The sequence below is a fragment of the Ranitomeya variabilis genome, chromosome 2, assembly GCF_051348905.1.
Source record: "Ranitomeya variabilis isolate aRanVar5 chromosome 2, aRanVar5.hap1, whole genome shotgun sequence".
NCBI lineage: Eukaryota > Metazoa > Chordata > Amphibia > Anura > Dendrobatidae > Ranitomeya > Ranitomeya variabilis.
Genome location: NC_135233.1, coordinates 843,465,429 through 843,492,625, shown reverse-complemented (window position 1 = coordinate 843,492,625; position 27,197 = coordinate 843,465,429). Strand labels below are relative to the sequence as shown.

The window sequence follows — 27,197 nt, the reverse complement described above, 5'->3', positions numbered from 1 at the left end:
TTTTCTCCTACTTTGCTATGATGGACTTAAGTTTAGGATCTTTGTTGTTACTTAGAAATTTCTTCATGACTTCTTTAAAAGAATCCCAAGTCCTTTTCTCAACAGCTTTCATTTTTGTTTCGACATGTACACGTCGTCCTTCATGATTTTCTGAATAGCTGGAACCTCAAAAATGCCTTATTTCAGTTTTGTTTTAGGTTGTCCCTGAAACTTGGTACACAGGTAGCTAAAAGTCTCCGCTTCTTTCGGTAGAGCTTTCACAAACTGCTTCATCAGTCTAAGCTTAATGAGGAATGGTGGCAGGAGAACTTTATTGGGATCATCTAAACTTTCCGCAAGTATGTTCTTGAGTTGAGGTTGCAAAGATGTTCTCGTTGGCTAACTTTTTTGGCTCCAGTGATGAGCCCTATCCCAATTGTCCCATTCACACAAAAAGCATGGGTACTTTGTGTATCATCCTTGCTGCCAAGGAGCAAAGGGAGATCTTTCAGATCACTATATATTGGCCATCATTGATCCTCGTAGTTAAAGGGGTTTTCTGACGAACAAAAGTTCATCTTATTCACTAGATCTTGGAATAAAATAGGCTGCACAATTGGATGTGATTTAAACATATGTTCCTGTGCTGAGATAATCTTATACATAAGCCCCTGCTGCGTACTGTGTAATGGCCATACCTGACTACACAGGGACATGGTCCGAACATAGCACAGCTCCTGGGCAGAGGAGGATGCAGAAGAGAAGATATCGACAGTGGGACAGCACAGGATCACAACTGATTCTGTGAGGTAAAACATTGTTTAACAACAGGCACAGAAATGTTTTACCTCACAAAAATAATCAGTTGTGATCCCAGGTTTTAATGTTTGTATACTCTCTTTTGCTTCCTCTCCTGCCCAGGAGTTGTGGTATGATCAGACCATGTTCCTCCAGAGCACATAGCAGGGGCACATTTATAAGATTATCTCAGCACATGAACATTTTTTAATCACTTCCTATTGTGGGCCTTATTTTCATTTCACTATCTAGGGAATAAAATTAACTTTTGTTCGTGGGAAAACTCCTTTAAGTTTCTTGAGAATAAAGGCCAAATTCTCATAGTATTCCTTCAAGTGCACTAAATGCCCTACAGCTTTCTGCTTTCCGACTTTTTTGAATGAATCAATACAGAGTCTCCACTGGCTCACATTCTACTCCATGTTATTTTTTTCCATCAGCCCAGGAACATCACTGCAATACACTAGTTCACAGTTTTGAAAAAAGTATTGAAGGAATTCCTTTTCTCTACTTCAGTATCATGAAAAACAGGTACCAAGAGCAAACAGGTTCTTTTCTTTTAGCCCAAAGCCTAAAAGTTTTGCAGATTGTTTAAGAAGGTACACGTCCCTGGCTAAATAATTCAATTTGAGCCGTGAGAAAACCTGTGGCTTGTTGGGACTAGCGTGAAACTGTCAGAATCCTGCTCTTCATGTTCTCAATCACATGTATCTTCAAGTTTCTCTGGAGGTGAAAGGACAGGTATTCCTGGACTGTGAGGCACAAGGTGAATCGCTGATGGGAGGTCCAGACACATAGTTTCCTTCTTATTTTTAAGGTTGAATCCCTCCACGTTGCACATACAAAAGTAAAAGTCATCAATATGATTTTGCGGTTCCCTCCAGATCATAGGCATGCCAAAGCTCCCTTTAATTTAGACCACTGTTGTAGTTCTTCTACATAAGCAGAACACACTGCATGTGGAGCCTATGACTTGTCCTGATCACCTAGTTTTACACCAAAGTACGCATACACTTTTCTAAGGAAGTCCATAATGTTCCTTCATTGTTTCTTAACTACAAAGCAACCACAAATCTAGCAAAAGTTGTCAGGTGAATTACAACACCCCCTTAAATCACATTGTTAGAAACAGAAGCTTAATCCACCACAACCACTACACACTGAAAGGAATCGTGATAAGCATACCACCACACTCTTATGAACTCTGTAAAGAAAATCTGCCTTGTCTCCCCATAGCAACCAATCACAGATCAGCTTTCAGTTCTTATACTGCTAATGTAACATGAAAGCTGTGCTCTGATTGGATGCTGTGGACACCACCACACTCTTTGGCAGGTGGGTTAAGAACATCTTCTCTGCCCACAGCAGGCAATCAAACACAGTGTCCATTAATTTCTAACCAAGCCAATGACACCAAAATCATCCACCCAAAGTCATGTAAAGGGGTCAAAGTATGGTGCAAGAAAGTCTATGGAGTCACCAGTGTTTGTGGAAAAACTGTACGTGATGGAATTTCTTTTCGATATTTTTACTGAGCTCAGTGATTGAAAGTATGTGAAAATCACCGCTGTTCAAAATGTTATTTTGCAGACCTATGAAAAGTACATATAACTTTAACTGCGCAATATTAAAGAACACATAAAAGGGGCAAAATACGCAGACACGTAAAGAATCGGTGGGAGAGCCAATAAATATAGCAAGAAGCAAAATGTACAAAAACAAGAATCACTTCAAATGTAATTGTCAAATAAGACAATAGGGAACATCGTAAATACTGACTGTAAGGTCATAGTAGAACAAAAGTCACCTTGATCAGGTCACAATAAAGATTATTTCTGTATGTTTGACATGGTTATACTTTTACATTCAGTACTCTGATAGTTTTCATGTCACACATATATTGCACAATTGGTATAGCAGGTCGCACACAGAGCAGCCCCACCTATCAGCTCCAAGTACTGACGCTCCATTGCTATTTACTTAAATAGGAGGTGAAATTGTGACACTGAAAAACCAAAATACTGTTACACTGTCATAGGAAGAAGTTCCCGACTATCATAGGATCATCTGAATGCAGTTTTCACTGCGGCCAGCAACCTTGCCAATACATTGCATCAGGATAATATCAGAAACATATTGAATGCTTTATTCATATCTGCTAGCCCCGATGATCATAGCAGTCATGAATTATGATGAAACGCATAGGGCTTGACCTAGCACCAGCACCATTCTAACTAGGATCTGTGGTTCCGGCTCCTGCGCACTGCAGTACTTTGTCTGCCCTCAACAGGGTAGACAAAGTACGCCTGCGCATGTATACAAGAAGAGGACGTCATCGTAAGAAGATGGGAGGCCCCGGACCGCGAACGCCCATCGGACCAGAACCAGACCGGGACCGCCCCTGGGTGAGTATAATATAACCTCTTTTTCTCATCTTTCAGGATACATCGGGGGCTTATCTACAGCATTACAGAATGCTGTAGATAAGCCCCTGATGCTGGTGGGCTTAGCTCACCTTCGATTTTGGCGGTGACAGGTTCCCTTTAACAATTTCTTCTTACTCCAATTGGATTAGTCAGTGAAAATTTAATTATTATTTTTGGAGAAACTATAAATATTAGTCTTCTGTGAATTTCGTTTGATCATCTGAATGCACTAACCTCTTCATCTTCCACTTCTTCGTCATCATCAGAGTCTGAAGCTACATCAAATTTCTCTTCTGGTACAAAATAAAAATGTCAAATATTGGTGACAATAAATATTTTTGCCCTTTCTCTACAGTGCTTGTAACTGTGGATCTGCAATGAATGAACAGATGTCGATTGATGTCACAGAATGTATTTTCGTGGTAAAGATATAAATCACTAATATCAGTGGAAGGATGGCCCCCACTAGTGCCCTACAAATGCCTAATCTTGTAACACAAGTCTTTAAAATTCTGCACGTTCAATAACGTCAGTGTCTCACAAACCGTAAGGATGCGTGAACATCCAAAATGTATCCAGGGGAGATGAAGGGGGAAAGAAAGTGTGTTTTTAAATTTTAATTAATTGTGGAAGACTAAATCCTATATAGCGAGGATGCACCCAATCACTCATAACCAGATGGATTGTGTTTAAACCTATAGGAGATGTCATAAATACCTGAATTGAGTTGCCGTATGATGAACTCAATCTGACGGTTCATATCTTTGTTTCCTTCTTTAATAAAACATCGCAGGAGCTCCTGCATCCCCTAGAAAAGCAACACAAGATATGCAATAAGATCCAAACATGTTAAACCCAAAACATTTCATTTAAACATAACTTTAGACATTTGTTGCTTAGCAGACAGTTATCCCGAATTCCCCATATAGATGAACCAAAAGCTTACTGTATGTGCTTTCAATAGGGAAAGGAGAACGATGTGGCCAGTCACCTCTGAAAGTGGCTTATCTCCCAGGGACATAGGCTCCCATGTACAGTAAATATTCAGCCAATTCAGCCATAATCAGAAGTTTTGGACAACTTTAATCTAATTTGTGTGGCAGCCTTAAATGTGTTTTCCAATTGATAACATAAAAACACCTTTGTAAACTCGTTGCTTTTTTCTACTAATGCTGAGTCCAGAGCTGTACTCAGAATTGTGAAGACTTCAGAGCACATATGCTCTCAAAACGGGACTCGAGCGCATACACCGTCAGGGTTTTAGGCTATAATGGTGCCAATAGAGCGAACATGCGTGCTGTCGTACATCATTTTCGGGAGTGTATGCCTACTGGAGACAGACACCTAGACTACTATGTCTGAGTATCCACTTCCAGTAGGCGTACATGTCCGAAAACAATGCACAAAAAGGCATGATCACTCTTTCCAGAACGCAAATCACAAAAGCAAACAAATATTCAACTGGCAACAAAGGGTTCTTTCACGCTGTGTTTTAATACCCGTTCGTTGCTCCTGTCTGGGCTTATGTACGAACCCCCTGCAAAACGGGACTCGGACGTATGCCTTTGTTGCCAGTTGAAGGTTTGTTTCCTTTGATGATTTGCATACTGGAAAGTAAATTCTTCACACAACACACTGTATTGGAACCTGGTGTAGATAAAACACTATGCCCTCATATACTTTAAAACTCAACTAAAGGCCCCGTCTCACATAGCGAGATCGCTAGTGAGATCGCTGCCGAGTCACAAGTTTTGTGACGCAACAGCGACCTCAGTAGCGATCTCGCTATGTTTGACACGTACCAGCGACCCGGCCCCTGCTGTGAGATCGCTGGTCGTGTCGGAATGGCCTGGACCTTTTTTTGGTCGTTGAGGTCCCGCTGACATCGCTGAATCGGTGTGTGTGACACGGATTCAGCGATGTCTTCACTGGTAACCAGGGTAAACATCGGGTTACTAAGCGCAGGGCCGCTGTTTACCCTGGTTACCATCGTAAATGTAAAAAAAAAAAAACACTACATACTTACATTCTGGTGTCCGTCAGGTCCCTTGCCGTCCGCTTCCCACACTGACTGACTGCCGGCCGTAAAGTGAAAGTACAGCACAGCGGTGACGTCACCGCTCTGCTGTTAGGGGCGGCGCTCAGTCAGTGCAGGAAGCGGACGCCGGGGGACCCGAAGGTGAGTATGTACTGTTTGTTATTTTACATTTTACACTGGTAACCAGGGTAAACATCGGGTTACTAAGCGCGGCCCTGCGCTTAGCAACCCGATGTTTACCCTGGTTACCCGGGGACTTCGGCATCGTTGGTCGCTGGAGAGCGGTCTGTGTGACAGCTCTCCAGCGACCACACAGCGACTAAACAGCGACGCTGCAGCGATCGGCATTGTTGTCTGTATCGCTGCAGCGTCGCTAAGTGTGACGGGGCCTTTAGTTGTCAGGGATGTGTCCATGGACTTGGTGGTGACTATCTCTGAATGCAAATCACAGTAATTTAATGAACATCTCTGGACAGTAAAGCTGATCTGTAGGGGCATCATTTTACAACTACTTGGATTAGCTTAAAATGGCATAGACCTATTTCCATATAACTGCTTGTGTGCACCAGGCTTTTTCGGTTTCCAGAATATAAATTATAAATTGAAACACGTACAATCTTCACTTTCTTGCCCTCAGTAATGATTACAGGTGGGGATTTAGTTCCATCCAGACAAATTGCCAAAATCCAGGTAACAAGTGCACTTTCATAACCAGTGGAGGGAAGGTTGACAGAAGAGCCACCCCGCTGATCAATTGTGGTTTCCTACTCTTGGCCCATAAACCCTGCAGTTTCATCCAAAGTAATCATGATGGAAATTGGTATTTGGAAAAGTTGATGCCATCAACAAAGGACTTTGTATGCAAGTGGATGTTTAGTAACTTCAACATCTTAAAGCTTAAAGGGAAGGTACAGCGTTTGTAGATCATTAATAAATCAATGTAATGTAGCATAACATGCTGTTATGACCAAGTTTTGTTTGCATTTAAAACATATTTCATGTGTTATAGGAGTTTAAAGAAGGCACTGGAGGCTGACATCTTGCTTTCACAGTAGCAGCACGACACTATCAGTGTCATCATACGGCACCCCAAGGTCATAGGAGATAACAGACGGACACCGACCCCATCTATTGTAATAGAACTGTCACTGCTGTGAACTGGCCACGCCTCTGTGGGCTCCACAATTCACAGTAGTGGGAGTGTTCTGCTGCCATATTCATGGAGCCCACGGATCTGCAAGCATAAGCAGTAATGCTTCCAGCAGAAGAGATCCTAGATTGACAGGAGTAAAATGCAGGAGAAAAGCTGGGGCAGAGACTGCAAAGACATCAAGGAGGAACAGTGTACCATTAGCATTATCCCAGCAGGAGCTGTCAGCTGCTCAGCAGGAGTTGTGATTCATCCCTTCCTAAGATAAGATAAGGAGCTGCAGTGATTGGCCAGGTGTTGTGGAGGGAGGTTAATCATATCATGTGGGTGAGAGACATTGATTGATGGGAGAGAGACAGTAAGGGTACTGTCACACAGTGGCACTTTGATCACTACGACGGTACGATCCGTGACGTTCCAGCGATATCCATACGATATCGCAGTGTCTGACACGCTACTGCGATCAGGGACCCCGCTGAGTATCGTACGTCGTAGCAGATCGTTTGGAACTTTATTTCGTCGCTGGATCTCCCGCTGTCATCGCTGGATCGATGCGTTCGCTTGTAACCAGGGTAAACGTCACCGCTGTGATCTGCTTTCACTTTACGGCAGCACTCAGTCAGAGCGGGAAGCAGACGGCAAGGGACCTGAAGGACACCGGAATGTCAGTATGTACGGTTTGTTTTTTTTTACTTTTACGCTGGTAACCACGGTAAACATCGGGTTACTAAGCGCGGCCCTGCGCTTAGTAACCCGATGTTTACCCTGGTTACCCGGGACCTCGGCATCGTTGGTCGCTGGAGAGCGGTCTGTGTGACAGCTCTCCAGCGACCACACAACGACTTTCCAACGATCACGGCCAGGTCGTATCGCTGGTCGTGATCGTTGGAAAGTTGCAAAGTGTGACAGTACCCTAACTGCTGGTGATAGAAGATCACAGGGCAGTCACCCACAAAATGGCGCTGCCCTGTGATGCTACTCTTCATTCTGCCCCAGGGATACTAGACCACCCAAAAGGGGAGGGAAATGGTGATGTCAGCAGTTACTGCCCCAATTTTCCAGCTAACAGTAAAGCTGGTAAGTCTTACTATAGCTGCTTGAGGTCTAAAACGGAAAAAGCTACCCCTAGTGGTCAATATATATATTTGTAAAAAAAAAATATATTTTTCATATAGAAATGTTTGCGAACAGTGCAAACATTGCATTAATACATTTTAATTACTATTTTAAGCTTAATTTCACAAAAAAACTACAAGAAAACTGGTGGCACCTTCCCTTTAAAAATTACTGTGGATCTTTTTGGAGATCGTTCACATCACTGAAGAAAGCCGTCTAGCCAGTCATGTGATGCTTTGAAGTCTTCTGGATACATTTCTAATTGCACAAATTCTTGAATATCAGCCATGTGCACAACCCAAACCTTTGCTCTTCTGTCAGCAACCCATTCACAGATCATGTCTTCTAACTCAGGAAATAATAGATGCCGACCTGATCCATACTTGCGCTTCCTTACAGTTCCCTTGCACACTTGTTGACTGAGGTTATCGTACTCTGCTCGCCATTTTCAGTCCATTCGGACATCTAACATCTTCTCTTTGCAGAAAGCAGTAAGATTTTTGCCCAGGGAGTTCTCCACGATTTCTTTCTTGTACTCGATGGCACAGTGCTTTCAATTTTAACTCATGTTGCCTGTGGGTCATAGAACAGTATATTTCTTGTTCCTCCGTTTACCGGTACATACGGTACAGTACCGCAGTAGGTGATGGAGGTCTATTCACTAAGAAAAGCAGAATCAGTAAAAAAAAGTGTCCATGCAGTAACAGTACCGATATACAGTACAGACCAAAAGTTTGGACACACCTTCTCATTTAAAGATTTTTCTGTATTTTCATGACTATGAAAATTGTAAATTCACACTGGAGGCATCAAAACTATGAATTAATACATGTGGAATTATATACTTAACAAAAAAGTGTGTAACTGAAAATATGTCTTATATTCTAGGTTCTTCAAAGTAGCCACCTTTTGCTTTGATGACTGTTTTGCACACTCTTGGCATTCTCTTCATGAGCTTCAAGAGGTAGTCACCGGGAATGGTCATCCAACAATCTTGGAGGAGTTCCCAGAGATGCCTAGCACTTGTTGGCCCTTTTGCCTTCACTCTGCGGTCCAGCTCACCCCAAACCATCTCGATTGGGTTCAGGTCTGGTGACTGTGGAGGCCAGGTCATCTGGCGTAGCACCCCATCACTCTCCTTCTTTGTCAAATTACCCTTACACAGCCTGGAGGTGTGTTTGGGGTCATTGTCCTGTTGACAAATAAATAATGGTCCAACTAAACGCAAACCGGATGGTATAGCATGCCGTTGCAAGATGCTGTGGTAGCCATGCTGGTTCAGTATGCCTTCAATTTTGAATAAATCCCCAATAGTGTCAACAGCAAAGCACCCCCACACCATCACACCTCCTCCATCATGCTTCACGGTGGGAACCAGGCATGTAGAGTCCATACGTTCACCTTTTCTGCGTCGCACAAAGACACGGTGGTTGGAACCAAAGATCTCAAATTTGGACTCATCAGACCAAAGCACAGATTTCCACTGATCTAATGTCCATTCCTTGTATTCTTTAGCCCAAACAAGTCTCTTCTGCTTGTTGCCTGTCCTTAGCAGTGGTTTCCTAGCAGCTATTTTACCATGAAGGACTGCTGCACAAAGTCTCCTCTTAACAGTTGTTGTAGAGATGTGTCTGCTGCTAGAACTCTGTGTGGCATTGACCTGGTCGCCAGTCTGAGCTGCTGTTAACCTGCGATTTCTGAGGCTGGTGACTCGGATAAACCTATCCTCAGAAGCAGAGGTGACTCTTGGTCTTCCTTTCCTGGGGCGGTCCTCATGTGAGCCAGTTTCTTTGTAGCGCTTAATGGTTTTTGCCACTGCACTTGGGGACACTTTCAAAGTTTTTCCAATTTTTCAGACTGACTGACCTTCATTTCTTAAAGTAATGATGGCCACTCGTTTTTCTTTTCTTAGCTGCTTTTTTCTTGCTATAATACAAATTCTAACAGTCTATTCAGTAGGACTATCAGCTGTGTATCCACCAGACTTCTGCACAACACAACTGATGGTCCCAACCCCATTTATAAGGCAAGAAATCCCACTTATTAAACCTGGCAGGGCACACCTGGGAAGTGAAAACCATTCCCGGTGACTACCTCTTGAAGCTCATCAAGAGAATGCCAAGAGTGTGCAAAGCAGTCATCGAAGCAAAAGGTGGCTACTTTGAAGAACTTAGAATATAAGACGTAATTTCAGTTGTTTCACACTTTTTTGTTAAGTTTATAATTCCACATGTGTTAATTCATAGTTTTGATGCCTTCAGTGTGAATGTACAATTTTCATAGTCATGAAAATACAGAAAAATCTTTAAATGAGAAGGTGTGTCCAAACTTTTGGTCTGTACTGTACATGTAAAAAGGTTAAATAGATCTACGACATTCACAAAGGCAGTATAGCCAGGAATAAATTACAGGGTACTTCATGTTTTTAACCTTTTGGGATATCTGATACAAGTAATAAATATATACTTTTATAATTTACTCATAGCTGTACATCATTTGTGAACAGGTCTTTATTCATAGCCACAATTACGGTGAAAAGTAAAACATTCCCAGTGTGCCATCATTGATACTACAATATACTGGAATTATATGATACTTTTAAACCGTTTATAAAAAAAATTCTTGTCTCCCTAAAACTCCTCTCTGCTGTCTGAATTTTTATTATGGTCAATGTAAAAAAGTAAATACCGTATGTTAGAATACAGTAGGACCCTTCATCAAGGAAAGCAGACAGCCTCAAAACAATCACACTCACCTGACCCAAAACAGACCCAAAACAGAGTTGGCAAGTGCCGATAGTGGCAGGGCTCCCACACACACATCTGCGTCACTGTCAGGTCCCCCTGCGTTCCACAGTGTTTGGCTCCCCGGTGAGGAAGCAGCCACAGCTTGGAGTTGGTACCAGACCTGTGTATGAGAGCTGTAGTGCAATGCAGCTGGAAAGGTGAGGGACCTGACAGTGAACCAGATCTGTATGTGACAGCCCATCCACCATTGACACTTGCCAACTCTAGGTCACTTTGAGGTCTGGTGAGTGCGATTCTTTTGAGGGAGTCTGCTTGTCTTGATGATGGGTCTTGTATTCTTTAAAAAAAATTTAGCTGCCTGGACACTTTTTTTTATTGAATTGTAACTAGGGCTTATTTTTGGAGAAGGGCTTATACTGTATGTTAAGCATACTCCAAAAAGCCTGCAAAATCATGACAGGGTTTATTTCTGGGGTAGGTCTTATTTTTGGATAGCTAAACGAAGGGCCTTTATCTCTTAAATATTTTTCACAAATTTGTCTAAATCTGTGTTAATAAGCACTTCTCCTTTGCCGATGTAATCCATCCACCCGAAAGCTATGGCATGCCCAGGTGGTGATTAGAAAGCATGAATATAGCACAGGCGTGCCTTAGGCTGGCCACTATAAAGATCACTCTAAAATGTGCAGTTTTACAGTATTGGGGGTGTCCTGGGGGGACGGTGTCAGAAAACCAGTCAGTATCTGGTGTGACCACCATTTGCTTCATGCAGTGCAACAAATCTTTGCATACAGTTGATCAGGTTTTTGACTGAGGCCTGTGGAATATTGGTCCTCTCCTCTTCAATGGCTGTGTGAAGTTATTGGCAGGAACTTGAACACGCTGTCGAATAAGCCAATCCTGAGCATCCCAAACATGCTCATTGGGTGACATGTCTGGTGAGTATGCTGCCATGCAAGAACTGGGATGTTTTCAGCTTCCAGGAATTGTGTACAGAACCTTACAACATGGGGCCATGCATTATCATACTGCAATATGAGGCGACGATTGTAGATGAACAGCACAACAAGGATCTCGTAACGGTATCTCTGTGCATTCAAAATGGCATCAATAAAATGCACCTGTGTTCATTGTCTATAACATACGCAAGCCCATTCCATAACCCCATCTGTACAATGGGCCATTCAATTTACAACGTCGACGTCAGCATACTGCTCATGAGAAATGGGAGCAAAATCAAAAGTGTTGCATTTATATGTTTGTTGAGTGTATGTATATATATATATATATACACTGCTCAAAAAAATAAAGGGAACTTAAACAACAAAATATAACTCCAAGTAAATCAAACTTCTGTGAAATCAAACTGTCCATTTAGGAAGCAACACTGTTTGACAATCAATTTCACATGCTGTTGTGCAGATGGAATAGAGAACAGATGGAAATTATTGGCAATTATCATGATACACTCAATAAAGAGGTGGTTCTCCAGGTGGGGACGACATCTGAGTACCAATGCTTTCTGGCTGATGTTTTGGTCATTTTTGAATGTTGGTTGTGCTTTCACACTTGTGGTAGCATGAGACGGACTCTACAACCCACACACGTGGCTCAGGTAGTGCAGCTCATCCAGGATGGCACATCAATGCGAGCTGTGGCAAGAAGGTTTGCTGTGTCTGTCAGCGTAGTGTCCAGAGGCTGGAGGCGCTACCAGGAGACAGGCCAGTACACCAGGAGACGTGGAGGGGGCCGTAGGAGGGCAGCAACCCAGCAGCAGGACCGCTACCTCAGCCTTTGTGCAAGGAGGAACAGGAGGAGCACTGCCAGAGCCCTGCAAAATGACCTCCAGCAGGACCTGACACCTAAGATGGTACACGACCACATTATTGGTGTCAGGTCCGAGCATTCCTACATGAACAGTTTCTTGGAAAGTGGATTGGTCGTCATGGGCCAGTTGAATGGCCCCCAATGTCTCCCCCTCAGACATTTATCTTTGGGGTCATCTGAAGGATACTGGAAGCCTGTGCTACCATTTCTTCTGCGGTGTTGCTATCAGAGTGGGAGAAGAGGGTTGCATTGACAATCCAACACAATGGGCAGCACTTTGAACACATTTTAAAAGTGGTCATAAGCTTGTAAATAACTCATGAAAGAATAATGTTACGTTAAAACCAAAGCACACCATTGTTTTTCGTGTGAAATTCTCAATAAGTTTGATGAGTCACATGACCCTCTTCCCATTGGAAAAAAAAAAGTTGGATCCAAAATGGCCAACTTCAATATGACCGCCATGGTCACCACCCATCTTCAAAAGTTTTCCCCCCTCCCATATACTAATGTGCCACAAACAGGAAGTTGTTATCACCAACAATTCCCATTTTATTTAGGTGTATCCATATACATGGCCCACCCCGTAGTTTGCACTGATACAATTTTGGTGTAGATACGTCACTTTGATAGCTTCTTATCGTAATTTTTGGGGGAGATGCAATATTGGTGTTTTGATTTTCTTTCTCTTTACAAGTATAGATTAAATCATTTTATATTTTGTTAGACCAGACTTTAAGAATGCGGTAATGCCAAATATGCTTTTCTTACAATTATTTTTAATAAAGGGAAAACGAAGCTATTTTTATTTCTTTATTTTATATTTTTCTCTCTTTTTTATCTTTTACTTTTTTTTTTATAAGTCCTTTTAGGGGACTTTAATCTGAGATTGTCTGATTTCTTAGACCACATACAGCAACATCACCGTATTTCAGTCAATAGTCTAAATCACCGTCTTCTATGAAAGTCAGCCTGTGACTCAGTGATGGGGGCATTCAGCAGACCGACAGTGGCATTTAAAAGGTTCACATTAGTGGGTGCAGATCAGCCCTGGCTGTTAAGACACAGATGCTGGGAATTTAATTTAGCTAGCATCCGCAAAGTGTGGAGCAGGCTCAGCTCCTGAGCCTACTCCATAAAGTCCATGATGGGTATATCCATCATAGGGCATTAATAGGGCATCAATTATATATTCAGAAAACACAGCAAACACTTGCATGTGATATTGCCAAAAAAGTATACATTTTATATTAATGTTCTGGAGGGCAAGTAAAAATCTCTGTACATTGTGCTTTCTATACAGCACAGTGTAGAGCAAAGCAGAAATATTTGCCATGGTAGATATATTTTCAATTATCCCATTAAGAGGGACAATATAAGGCTACAAGCTATTTTTTTACCTTTTTTTCTCTCCAATTACATCATGTATTATCCAACTATTATTGTACATACCATGCACTAAACATCATAGATGTGCTCATTTATTGTGGCATCTCACCATGGCTCGGCCTTCTTCTCGTACTGAAGGAACTGCAAGGATGCTATAGAGCGCTCCATTCACATAGGGTCGAATCTGTACGGTAGAAACAAGAAATGCATTAATCTCTGTAGATCTGCTGGTATAGAAGCTCTGTTGTCCGCCCACAAGTTTCCCATTCATTCAGATCACGATATATTTTTTAAATATACGGTACATAAATCATAAGTCTGCTTTTTAGAAAAGTCTCAAAACCCCCACCCCCAAAATGAACGCTTGTAAGGTGGTCTCCAGAAAAGCCTCATTCCTTTTTTCGTAAACAGAGGCAAAACGCTTTGTTAAAAATGTCCCTTCTGTGTCCCAACGAAAAAGCTATTAAAACAAAACAAATAACAGTTCTAATTATTATTACATTTCCTACAAAAAGATGGAGACATACAACCAAGAAGTTAGAAAAATGTATAAAACTGAATTTTATTAATTTTCAATTCCACAGTAATAAAACACAATACAGGTCTGAATTGGTGTAGGCACAGGAACAAAAAGGGTCACTTAGAAAAACACAGTGTAGAGGAGTAACAAACTCCAAAGTAAAAACAGGCAATATACAAGATGTTATGAAGGGTTAAAAATCGATATAGCAAAGTGTGATCACAAACATAACACCCTGCTCTAGAGGTGCAGTGATGACCGACAGCACTGTAGTTGTTCAATAATAAAATCACGAAGATACAAATTGGCTAATACATGTGCACACAGCGCATATAGACAAACAGTTGGCCAAACGGAGATTTTATTTTTCATATATAAAGGGGTTGTCCAATAGGAGGACAACTTCTTCTTGATCTAAATGTTTGGTGCTCATACTCGCTTCTTGTGCCGATGCCGTTCCCGCGGTGTCGGCATTCGCTCTCCCCAGGCCAGGCATCACTGTCTCCGTCTATGGACAAACTGAACTTCATGAGGAAGTGAGAGCGAAGCCGCATCCATGACTTTCTCCTGATGTTTGATTTGTCCGAAGGTAGAGACAGAGACGCCAGCACTGACTGGGCGCCGGGGTCACGTGTCTTAACCGCTCGGGAGCCTAGGGAACGCGAGTGCCAACATCACTGGAATGGTGTCGGTACAAGAGGCGAGTATAAAGCGACTTTCACACATCCGTCTTTCGCCGTCAGGCTCAATCCGGCAAATTTTGAAAAAAAAATGCCGCCGGATCCAGTTTTTTCCCATAGACTTGTATTAGTGCCAGATGACCTTGCGTTTCTTCCGGTTTTCACCGGATTCGGCAAAAATGTAATTTCCGGCGTCTGGAAAAAACGTACACAGTAACGTTTTTTGTCTCCGGCGAAATAGCCGGAAGGGCCGGATCCGAATGCTAGAATGGAAACCGGATCCAGAAAATGATGGATTCCGGCTTTTTAAACTGAGCATGCTCAACTTTTTTTTATTCCAATTATCTGGATATGCTAGTCGGATCCGTCGAAAAAACGGATCCGTCGCATCCGTTTTCACAGTCTGCGACGGATCCGTTTTTTTCAACATTCGACGGATTGTGCCTGGCAGCAAAAACCTGATGTGTGAAAGCAGCCTAAATTTTAGCCTTTTTATTTTCATTGGGGCCTAGCGTGGAGTATGAGAAAGGGTTGTCTAAGTACTGGACAACTTCTTTAAGTAGAACTGTATAGATCGCGTAGGTAGAATATACAAACCTCATGATTCTCATGGCCTAGCAAGTCAGAAAGTACTTTGAGCACCAGGGCAGCACTTTCACCACACATTTTCTTTCCTGAATAAGACAAATTGCGACAAGAACATTAAGCGACATCTTTTTTACCAGTGTGCCATATCTCTAACAAAAAAAAATTATATGGCTTTAAAAAAATGACATTTCTAGCACTAAGTTATGGAAGACACGCAGTCACGCACCTGCACTGCGTAAGCAGAGGTTCATGAGCAGAGCCACAGAATACTCCACCGTGTAGTCAGAGAGATGATCTGTGTCCTCGAGTTCTTGTACAAGCCATAAGATGAGGCCATCTTTTATCATGGCTGATTGCATTTGGCGCCTAGAATAGAAATCAGTAGATTTACTTTATATGAAAAATGATCAAAAGCGACCGCGCAATTTTATTGGCATGTATTTTGGTAAATCGGAATCTTTAACTTTTTTGAATCTAACAAGTAGCTCTGATCCGTCTGCTTTAGAAGGGGATTTCTGATCATTATATATTATGTAAAAGCAACAGAAATGCAATAATCAAGAAATCTGATTGCTCCGTTCCACTTGATGCAAGATGATCAGTATTAGAACAATTCGAGATATTTGACTACAGCAGACAGAGAGAACAAAGAAGAGTGAGAATATGAGAACTTAGGGGCAAGAGAACAAATTTGTTATCATCTGCGTCAAGATGAGTACCCCACCGCCGTACAAGGGTAATGGTAGATAACATGCAACTGGGAAAATGTGCCACATTGTTCCTGCAGTTTTGCAGAACAGCTCACAGGTTAATACAGAATAAACAAATCTAGAGAACAGCATTTGCCTTCCACAATCTATAGATTATAATAGATAATTATCACACGGGCAGCGCAAACATAACATTCAATAAAAGAGGAATTTTGAGGGAAAGAATTTTACCGATTCGCAAAACAGGAGAATTGAGAATTACACATTGGACAGTTACAAATTACAAAGGTAATATAGGGTTATAAAAGGGTCACATAAAGATCTAAAGTGAAGGTTTATCTTCAACTTGACTTTTGATGAACCTTCGCTTATACAATGATCGCCTTCAACAGCAAGTAGATGTGTTGAATGTAGAAAAATATGGCCAGGAATAAGAATGTAAGTGATTTTGACAATGGCCAAATTGTGATTGTCAGACAACTGGTCAAAACATCACCAAAATGACAGATGTTAAGGGGTTTCCCAATGTGCAGTGGTTATTAGCGATAAAAAGTGACCAAAGGAAAGACAATTGGTGAACCGTCAACAGGAAAAACACCCGTTAAAATTTAACTGCAAAGCACGGTGGCTCAGTGGTTAGCACTGCAGCCTTGCAGTGCTGGAGTCCTGGGTTCAAGCCCCACCCTGGACAACATCTGCAAGGAGCTTGTATGTTCTTCCTGTGTTTGCGTGGGTTTCCTCCGGGTACTCCGGTTTCCTCCCACATTCCAAAGACATACTGATAGAGAATTTAGATTGTGAGCCCCAGGGGACAGCGATGATAATGTGTGCAAAACTGTAAAGCGCTGCGGAATATGTTAGCGCTATATAAAAATAAAGATTATTATTATTAAAGTTAGAAAGTAGACATAAAATAGAGGAAATGAAAACTGTTGGAGGAAAGTGCGCAAAAAGTGTCTTATCTGAGAAGGCTTAAAGGATAATCCATAGAATAGCACTCACCAGATGTAGCGGAGTTGAAGCATTGAAAAGATTCCCTGCAGCAGATCCACGAGTCCAGGAAGGACCAGACGTTAAGGTAGAGATTGGGATAATTGTGGTAAATTTCTGCACTACTAAATCACTAGAATTCCAGAATTATTAGTATATGTGGCTTTATTATTCTACGCGTTTCAGAGTTCAAGACTCCTTCATCAGGATACACCACAGGATGAAGGAGTCTTGAACTCTGAAACGCGTAGAATAATAAAGCCACATGTACTAATAATTCTGGAATTCTAGTGATTTAGTAGAGGAGAAATTTACCACAATTATCCGTATCAAAATAGAGGAAATAGAATACACACAATACTTCTTGTGGTAAATATTGTACAAATACCACAACAGAAGAAAAGAAGTTTAATTTATGCCCCAAATGAAGTAATAAAAATCACTGTATTTCTATCTCGTCCTATATGTCCCTAAAGTGTAGCCCTACCTAGCCGCAGAGGTTCACACCCTGCAAAATACGCAAATAGCGACCCTGCTCACCATCGGCTGCCCCTAATAGGTCCTATTAATTACTAACCTTTCTTAATATAATTCAAACATTTTGAAGGCTTAGACCAGACCAAAACCATATAGGAACTTATTGAAAAGATGCAATACATTGACATCCAGGATATACTGTGGCCAGACCTGCAACTAGGCCACAGCACATCATGGATGTCAATGTATTGATGTCAATTTTTCCTGGAGCCTCCTGAGGAACCATATGATGGAGGGGAAACGTGTCAATTCTTCTTGAAAGCCTCCTGAGTAACCATATGATGGAGGGGAAACGTGTCAATTTTTCCTGGAGCCTCCTGAGGAACCATATGATGGAGGGGAAAAGTGTCAATTCTTCTTGAAGCCTCCTGAGGAACCATATGATGGAGGGGGAACATGTCAATTTTTCCTGGCATCTCCTGAGGAATCATATGATGGAGGAGAAACATGTCAATTTTTCCTGGAGCCTCCTGAGGAACCATATGATAGAGGGGAAATGCGTTGAGGCTATATACACAGCAAGGGATGCAGATAAGTGCAATTCAAATCTGAATGCCCGGTTTGTTTTTGTATTTATGACCCTTTTTGATCATATATAGCAGGTGATATAGGTTATTGCATCTTTTCAATAAGATAGCCTGCGGATTTGTCTGTCTAGTTGTCCCTTAAGTCCAATTTGACTATTTTATTGTGAGTCTTTTATACTCAAGTATACAGCAGAGAGAGAACCATTCGGTTTAACTATTATCATCAGCTAATTTGAAGATGCAGGTGCCAAAGACAAATCTCAGTGTAGAGGTGGGGGCTTCGGTCCTACAATCCCCTGCAGTGCCCCATGCATTGCTCCTGCCTTTACAAGGACAGTACCCAAGTGTAAGGCTGCTAAGATATTACTAACAAATAGATGTATTATCGTCCCTACGAGTTTCCTCCCCCATGTTGGGGATTCATTAGGGGAGTAAAAACGTTATGGGACAAAACTAGTAACAAGTCTTCACACCTGCTGATAAGAGTTAAACTGAATATTGGTGAGACCAAACCATTTTCTATTTTTAAGCACTGGTAATAGCACTTTATCACATTGTTATGTCCATTATGGGTTGTCATATTGCTTTTATATATAGGTTCTCTTCCTGCTGTATATTTGACTATTGTCCCTGAGAGGATATATAGGTTAGTCAAATAATACTGTACTATTGCTGATTTCCCTTACTGAGTCCTTTATATTGAAGTGTTCCTATAAGATTTTGGTAATATGTACCGGTATTACTTTATTTTGGCATAAATTTTCTTTTCTTCTGTTGTGGTATTTGTACAATATTTATCACAAGAAATATTTTGTGTATTCTATTTCCTCTGTTATGGGGTTTTCTTTTCTAACTTTAAAACTTATATAAATATCAACACATTTTTTATAAGTTAAATTTTAAAGGGTATTTTTCTTGTAAGCCACTGTTTACTGACCCGATACTCTTGTAAGCTGAACCATCAACAGGGTCATTAATGCTTAAGGCTCACTAATGAAAATGTGCCGTGAAGGCTCTTTGTACACTTCCCGATTGGTGGGTGCCCCAGCGGTGGGACCCCTAGTGATCGGCAAGTCATCAACTATCAAGTGGATAAGATAATAATAATAATAATAATAATCTTTATTTATATAGCGCCAACATATTCCGCAGCGCTTTACAGTTTAACAGTTTCAAACACAACTGTCATAGGTAACAATGTTAACAATACAGTAATAAAGCAAAATAAGACAAAATAAGACGACCCTGCTCGTGAGAGCTTACAATCTACAATGAGGTGGGGGAGATACAAAGCACAGCTGTGTATTTACAATGATGTATTTACAATGATGGTCCAGCCATCTTCAGGGGATGCCAACATCCTAAATTGGAGCAATCCTTTTAATCAGAAAGAGCAACTGCTAACTGTGCTATAAAAAAACAAGTTGAATCCATGGAGGTCCCATCTCCCATGACTTACAGTGACTTGAAAAATTATTCATACCCCGTGAACTTTTCCACATTTTTTCAGTCTATACCCACAAACTTAAACATATTTTATTTGGATTTTAAGTGACATAACACAAAGTAGCAAGTATTTGGGAAGTGTAAAGGAAATTACATGGTTTTCTAAATCTAATATATAAAGCTGAATGTGTGTATGTATGTATGTATGTATGTATGTATGTGTGTATGTCCGGGATTGGCATCTGCACCGTCGCAGCTACAGGCACAAAATTTTGCACAGTCACACGTCTGGACCCCGAGAGCGTCAAAGCTATGTTGTGAGGTGAAATTTTAACCCCGCGCTTTCCAATTCACCAAACAATTTTGCCCCTATCTACATAATGGGGAAAAAATGAAACGAAAAGTGTTGGAGGAAAATTGACAGCTGCCAGATGTGAACAATGGGGACTTAAAGAATGAGAGCGATGGCGCCAAAGAGTATATACTGTACAGTTGCTAAGGTGGGGCCCCGACATGGGATACTCACCACACACGGGGATATGAACACACACACAAAATGCGCCACACACTACCACGTGCTTGAACACGTATACCACCCTCAGCGCACATTTCACCACACATACACCAACCTCGCCACATAAAAGTCGAAACACAAAAGTCACCACTCAAAACTCGCCACGCGCAAAACTCGCCATATGCAAAACTAGGCTCACGCAAAACTCGCCACACGTGCAAAACTCACCTCATGGAAAACTCACCTCATGCAAAACTTGCACACACAGAAAAATTGCCACATGTACAAAAGTTGCACCACATGCAAAAGTTGCCTCACACAAAACTTGCACATACTCAAAACGCACCACACATAAAACTCGCCACGCGCAAAACTCGCCATGCACAAATCTTGCTGCACACAACTTGCTACACTAACCTGTCACATGCAACTCGACACACAAAAAGTTGCTACACGCATGTCACCACACAAAACTCATCTCACAAAAGTCGCTACACGCATGTCGCCACACGCAACTCAACACACACAACTTGACACATGAAACTCGCCCTAAAACACACAGAAGTCTGGTATTATCCTTCAAAAATAAAAATCTGATTAATAAGCAGACAAACTACAAGAGCAACAATTGTACCATATAGGAAATACGGCAGCTGTCAGTCACATGACCAGTCTATTATGTGTATGTGTGAGCTAATATATACTGCCAGGGGGGAGGGCTTCCTGTTGGCTGGGGATTTATCGGGCTGCCAATAGCAACCAATCACAGCTCAGCTTCTATTTTGCTACAGTTAATTAATCTGAGCTCTGATTGGTTAATATAGGCAACAAAGACATTCTCAGTATAACAAAGCTAATATACAGTTAGGTCCATATATATTTGGACAGAGACAACATTTTTCTTATTTTGGTTATAGACATTACCACAATGAATTTTAAACAAAACAATTCAGATGCCGTTGAAGTTCAGACTTTCAGCTTTCATTTGAGGGAATCCACATTAAAATTGGATGAAGGGTTTAGAAGTTTCAGCTTCTTAACATGTGCCACCCTGTTTTTAAAGGGACCAAAAGTAATTGGACAGATTCAATAATTTTAAATAAAATGTTTATTTTTAGTGCTTGGTTGAAAACCCTTTGTTGGCAATGACTGCCTGAAGTCTTGAACTCATGGACATCACCAGATGCTGTGTTTCATCCTTTTTGATGCTCTGTCAGGCCTTCACTGCAGTGGTTTTCAGTTGCTGTTTGTTTGTGGGCCTTTCTGTCTGAAGTTTAGTCTTTAACAAGTGAAATGAATGCTCAATTGGGTTGAGATCAGGAGACTGACTTGGCCATTCAAGAATATTCCACTTCTTTGCTTTAATAGACTCCTGGGTTGCTTTGGATTTATGTTTTGGGTCATTGTCCATCTGTAGTATGAAATGACGACCAATCAGTTTGGCTGCATTTGGCTGGATCTGAGCACACAGTATGGCTCTGAATACCTCAGAATTCATTCGGCTGCTTTTGTCCTGTGTCACATCATCAATAAACACTAGTGACCCAGTGCCACTGGCAGACATGCATGCCCAAGCCATCACACTGCCTTCGCCGTGTTTTGCAGATGATGTGGTATGCTCTGCATCATGAGCTGTACCACGCCTTCGCCATACTTTTCTCTTTCCATCATTCTGGTAGAGGTTGATCTTGGTTTCATCTGTCCAAAAAATGTTCTTCCAGAACTGTGCTGGCTTTTTTAGATGTTTTTTAGCAAAGTCCAGTCTAGCCTTTTTATTCTTGATGCTTATGAGTGGCTTGCACCGTGCAGTGAACCCTCTGTATTTACTTTCATGCAGTCTTCTCTTTATGGTAGATTTGGATATTGATACGCCTACCTCCTGGAGAGTGTTGTTCACTTGGTTGGCTGTTGTGAAGGGGTTTCTCTTCACCATGGAGATTATTCTGCGATCATCCACCACTGTTGTCTTCTGTGGGCGTCCAGGTCTTTTTGCATTGATGAGTTCACCAGTGCTTTCTTTCTTTCTCAGGATGTACCAAACTGTATATTTTGCCACTCCTAATATTGTAGCAATTTCTCGGATGGGTTTTTTCTGTTTTCGCAGCTTAAGGATGGCTTGTTTAACCTGCATGGAGAGCTCCTTTGACCGCATGTTTACTTCACAGCAAAACCTTCCAAATGCAAGCACCACACCTCAAATCAACTCCAGGCCTTTTATCTGCTTAATTGAGAATGACATAACGAAGGGATTACCCACACCTGTCCATGAAATAGCCTTGGAGTCAATTGTCCAATTACTTTTGGTCCCTTTAAAAACAGGGTGGCACATGTTAAGGAGCTGAAACTCCTAAACCCTTCATCCAATTTTAATGTGGATACCCTCAAATGAAAGCTGAAAGTCTGAACTTCAACTGCATCTGAATTGTTTTGTTTAAAATTCATTGTGGTAATGTCTATAACCAAAATAAGAAAAATGTTGTCTCTGTCCAAATATATATGGACCTAACTGTATGTTAAGAAATGCTTCTATTAGCTTAGTTTTTGCCTTTTAATAATTACATTTCTATCTATTTGTTTTGTGGTTTTTGCGTGCAGAATAAATTTTTGTTAACACATTCTATTTTGCGAACAGCAGTCATTAACCCGGGCGAAGCCGGGTAGTACAGCTAGTATTTTATAAATCTAAAAATTGTGACGTGCACTTGTTCAAAGTTCACACGGTATCAATACTTTTCAAGGCATTGTAATTTGTCATCTTGTGTTACACTGCATGACTTTGTGACAAATATATAATATACAGATTTCAGAAGTTTGTCTTTTATCTATGAATATGTTTTTGGTTTCTGAGACTAAAGGTACCTTCACACTAAGTGACGCTGCAGTGATATCGACAACGATGCCGATCGCTGCAGCGTCGCTGTGTGGTTGCTGGAGAGCTGTCACACAGACAGCTCTCCAGCGACCAACGATGCCGAAGTCCCCGGGTAACCAGGGTAAACATCGGGTTGCTAAGCGCAGGGCCGCGCTTAGTAACCCGATGTTTACCCTGGTTACCAGTGTAAATGTAAAAAAACAAACACTACATACTTACATTCGCGTCCCCCGGCGTCCGCTTCCCTGCACTGTGTAAGCGCCGGCAGTAGTAGGGCACAGCGGTGACGTCACCGCTGTGCTTTGCTTTCCGGCCGGCACTGACACAGTCAGTGCAGGAAGCTCTGAGCAGCAGCGCGGACGCCGAGGGACGTGACAGACATCAGAGGGTGAGTATGTAGTGTTTTTTTTTTACTTTTACAATGGTAACCAGGGTAAATATCGGGTTACTAAGTGCGGCCCTGCGCTTAGTAACCCGATATTTACCCTGGTTACCATTGTAAAACATCGCTGGCATCGTTGCTTTTGCTGTCAAACACAACGATACACGCCGATCTGACGACCAAATAAAGTTCTGAACTTTCAGCAACGACCAGCGATATCACAGCGGGATCCAGATCGCTGCTGCGTGTCAAACACAATGATATCGCTATCCAGGACGCTGCAACGTCACGGATCGCTGTCGTTATCGCTGCAAAGTCGTTTAGTGTGAAGGTACCTGTGAAGAACTGTAGCACAATTAAATAGCAGTGAACTTAAAGTGGTAATCTCAAGTTTGAAGGTCATCTCCTATCTTTGAGACAAGGGATGAGTACCCAATTTCTGGGGGTCTGACCACTGGGATCTCCAACAATCTTGAGAACGGGAGCTCTGAAGAGCCCCATGTGAATGTAGTAGTAGTGGATCATGCGCACCGCTGCTCCATTCATTATTAATAGGACAGCCAAGTGCTACGCTCAGCTGATCTTTGGCATGCCAATAAGAATAAATGAAGCAGCAATGTGCTTGTTCCACAACTGTTCATGTACAGTATATAGCCTGAGTTTTCTCAATGAAGAGAACTGAAGACCATTCTATAGTTAGTCTTCCTTGGTTGATAGTTTACAGATGCAAGAAATGCCAAACCCTTTTTTACTAGTCTGAGATACTTCCCTTGAAAACTTCCAAATGTCTGAATATCCAGACCTTGGTTCTTATGAGTGATAAGGGCAGAAGGTCTTGAGTCACAGGCTGGCCATACCGTACTCGTAACTAAAGTTGCTTAGCCAGAATTCTTTTCTAATTGAATTTGCGTGTTAATTAAATGCACAGAAAATCAATTCAATGCAATTATTTATCAGGCGGCCTGCAGAGTATGAGAGTACAGATTCAAGTGGCTCTGTGGATAAGAGCACCCCCTCGTATTGCAGAAGCAGTTCTGAGAGCTCCTTGGAGACCAGCTGCAGGCAACTGCATTGTGGTCACTCCTTTCCTGAATGTCAGGCATCTCTTTATGGGCAGCAGGAGGATGGGCCCTGCATGTCTTTGTAAAAGACAATGGGAAGCATGGTGACTCAGCTGTACAAAATGTGGCCCAGTGTTTTCAAAGACTTTTTTTTTGCCCGAACTCCAATAAAAAACCATAGATACAGGTGCATCTCGCAAAATTAGAATATCATCAAATAGTTAATTTATTTCAGTTCTTCTATACAAAAAGTGAAACGAATATATTATATAGAGTCATTACAAACAGAGTGATCTACTGTTTTTCAAGTGTTTATTTCTGTTAATGTTGATGATTATGGCTTGCAGCCAATGAAAACCCAAAAAGTCATTATCTCAGTAAATTAGAATACTTTATAACACCAGCTTGAAAAATGATTTTAGCATCTGAAATGTTGGCCTACTGAAATGTATGTTCAGTAAATGCACTCAATACTTGGTTGGGGCTCCTTCTGCATCAATTACTGCATCAATGCGGAGTGGCATGGAGGCGTACAGCCTGTGGCACTGCTGAGGTGTTATGGAAGCCCAGGTTGCTTTGATAGCAGCCTTCAGCTCGTCTGCATTGTGGGGTCTGGTGTCTCTCATCTTCCTCTTGACAATACCCCATAGATTCTATATGGGGTTAAGGTCAGACATGTTTGCTGGCCAATCAACCACAGTGATACTGTTGTTTTTAAACCAGGTATTGGTACTTTTGGCAGTGTGGACAGGTGCCAAGTCCTTCTGGAGAATGAAATTTCCATCTCCAAAAAGCTTGTTGGCAGAGGGAAGCATGAAGTGCTCTAAAATTTCCTGGTGGACGGCTGCGCTGACTTTGGTCTAGATAAAACACAGTGTACCTATACCAGCAGATGACATGGCTCCATCACTGATTGTGGAAACTTCACACTAGACCTCAAGCAGCTTGGATTATCTGTCTCTCCACTCTTACTCCAGATTCTGGGACCTTGATTTCCAAGGTCTAGTGTGATGTATACCCATACCAGTTCAGCTTTCCTGTTCCCGTCTTGTCTGAGATGCTAGCTGAACCTGAAACCGTACCAGTGGTACCTGAAGCTGAAACCGCTCTGTCAGTACGTGATACTTAAACCGCTCCAGCTGTACCTGAACCTAAAACAACTCCAGCGGTACCTGAAACCGCACCTGTAGTACCTGAACCCGCACCTGCAGTACCTGTGCCTGAAACCCACGCTACCAGTATCTGTCCCATCTGAACCAGCGGTTATATCTGTACTATCTGTATCCGGTCCTGCCTTGGATTCCTAGTCCGTTGCTGCTGTCCTGACCCTTGCAGTCAGCTGCCGCAGTACCAAGATCTGTCCTGGAGTAGCACGTAGCGTCCACCTGGGCTCAAGTCTGTCCCCATCATCAGGGGCTCTAATGAAAAGTCAGGCCTCCTGGCTGTTCCTGGGATGTATCGTAGTGGGTCTATGATCCACAAGCATGACAGTTTACTCAGGCCATGGACCCCGCTGATAACAAGACCTCTCCACTTACGGAGCTATTCCAAGAGATGTCCCAGCAATGTGATCTGAGGGATAAGATCCTGTCCTACCTGCGGACAGTGAAAATTCGTTTGGAAGCAATGACTTCAGCCACCCCAGTCTAAGTTGCAGCAGCCGCGGCAGTTACTACTCAGCCTGCAATTCATGCATCTGGATCTGCACCATCACGTTTTGAAGGAGATCCCAGGGTGCTGCAGGTTTATTAATCAGTGCACCCTGCACTATAAATTGCTGGGCCACCAGTTACGCTCAGATCAAGCTAAAGTGTCAGCTGATAGGAGTGGCCCTGGCATTGCTCAATCCTCTGTAGGATAGAAGAGATCCTGTGACTTCAGATCTGCAGGCATCCCTAGAGGAATTCCGCAAGGTCTTCAATTAGCCGGGTAATGTTACCTCTGCAGCATCATCCCTCTTCAGCCTGTGTCAGAGAAATCTGACTATAGTCCAATATGCAGTCCAGTTTCACAATCTATCTTCCAAACTAGAATGAATTGTTCGGAAGAATTAAAAATGTAATGACTGTTCGAGACATCCCTGCCACACTGGATGACCTAATTGTTCTGGCCATCCGTATCAACCTCAGGCTCCAAGAACGGTCCAGAGAGTCAGTGGGTGAAAAGAAACCACTTTATCTGGCTCCGTCTTTTCAAAGGCCACCTATTACTCAGTCTTACAAGCCATCTACAACCTCTGAATCCATGGAAGTCGACCATCTTACATTGGCTAAACAACGGCAGAAACACCATCGTGACAAGGGACTGTGCTATTGTGGTAGCACGGAACATCTTATCTGTATGTGTCCCAAGAAGTCAGGGAATTCCAAAACTTAGGGTCGGTAGAGGAGACCTCCCTAGGTGAAAGTGATTCCTCTCCACCATTGATTCTGACTGTATTAATATCTTGTGGAGGTTCACGGTTCATTGAACTGCTTAACCTATATTCCTGAGTGGCTGGAAATTTCATGCAACAGGAAATGGCAGATCAGTACAAAATTCCTGTTCAATACCTTGAGAATCCTTTGTTGGTGTCATCCGTCGATGGGACACTCCAGTCCGAATCCGTCCATGTGGAAAACCGAGGAAGTAGCGCTCCATACACACAGAGAAGATTGCCTTCTATGTGATTCCAGGGTTATTGCATGCTCTTGGGCAGAAAAAGAAGCAGAGATGTTACCACCACATAAGCCATACGATTGTCCCATTGACCTGCTCCTGGGATCCTCTCTTCCTCGAAGTCACATCTATCCCTTGTCGCAAGTGGAGACCCTAGCCATGTCGGAATACGTGAAGTAAAAACAAGTGGAGACCCTAGCCATGTCGGAATACGTGAAGTAATAAAAACTGGCTAAGGGATT

The 27,197-nt window shown here is 42.1% G+C and overlaps 1 protein-coding gene across 3 annotated transcripts in view; it reads right to left on the bottom strand.

Moving 5' to 3' along the window:
- Nucleotides 1–27,197, bottom strand: part of ARMC9 (armadillo repeat containing 9) — a 270,125-nt gene that overhangs the window by 16,122 nt on the left and 226,806 nt on the right. For all 3 annotated transcript variants that reach the window (XM_077290173.1, XM_077290174.1, XM_077290175.1), the window contains 5 exons: nucleotides 15,485–15,624; nucleotides 15,268–15,344; nucleotides 13,580–13,654; nucleotides 3,921–4,011; nucleotides 3,438–3,496 (listed from right to left, as the gene is read on the bottom strand). In XM_077290173.1, coding sequence (XP_077146288.1) covers nucleotides 3,438–3,496; nucleotides 3,921–4,011; nucleotides 13,580–13,654; nucleotides 15,268–15,344; nucleotides 15,485–15,624 — 442 coding nt within the window. The remainder of the gene's footprint in view (nucleotides 1–3,437; nucleotides 3,497–3,920; nucleotides 4,012–13,579; nucleotides 13,655–15,267; nucleotides 15,345–15,484; nucleotides 15,625–27,197) is intronic.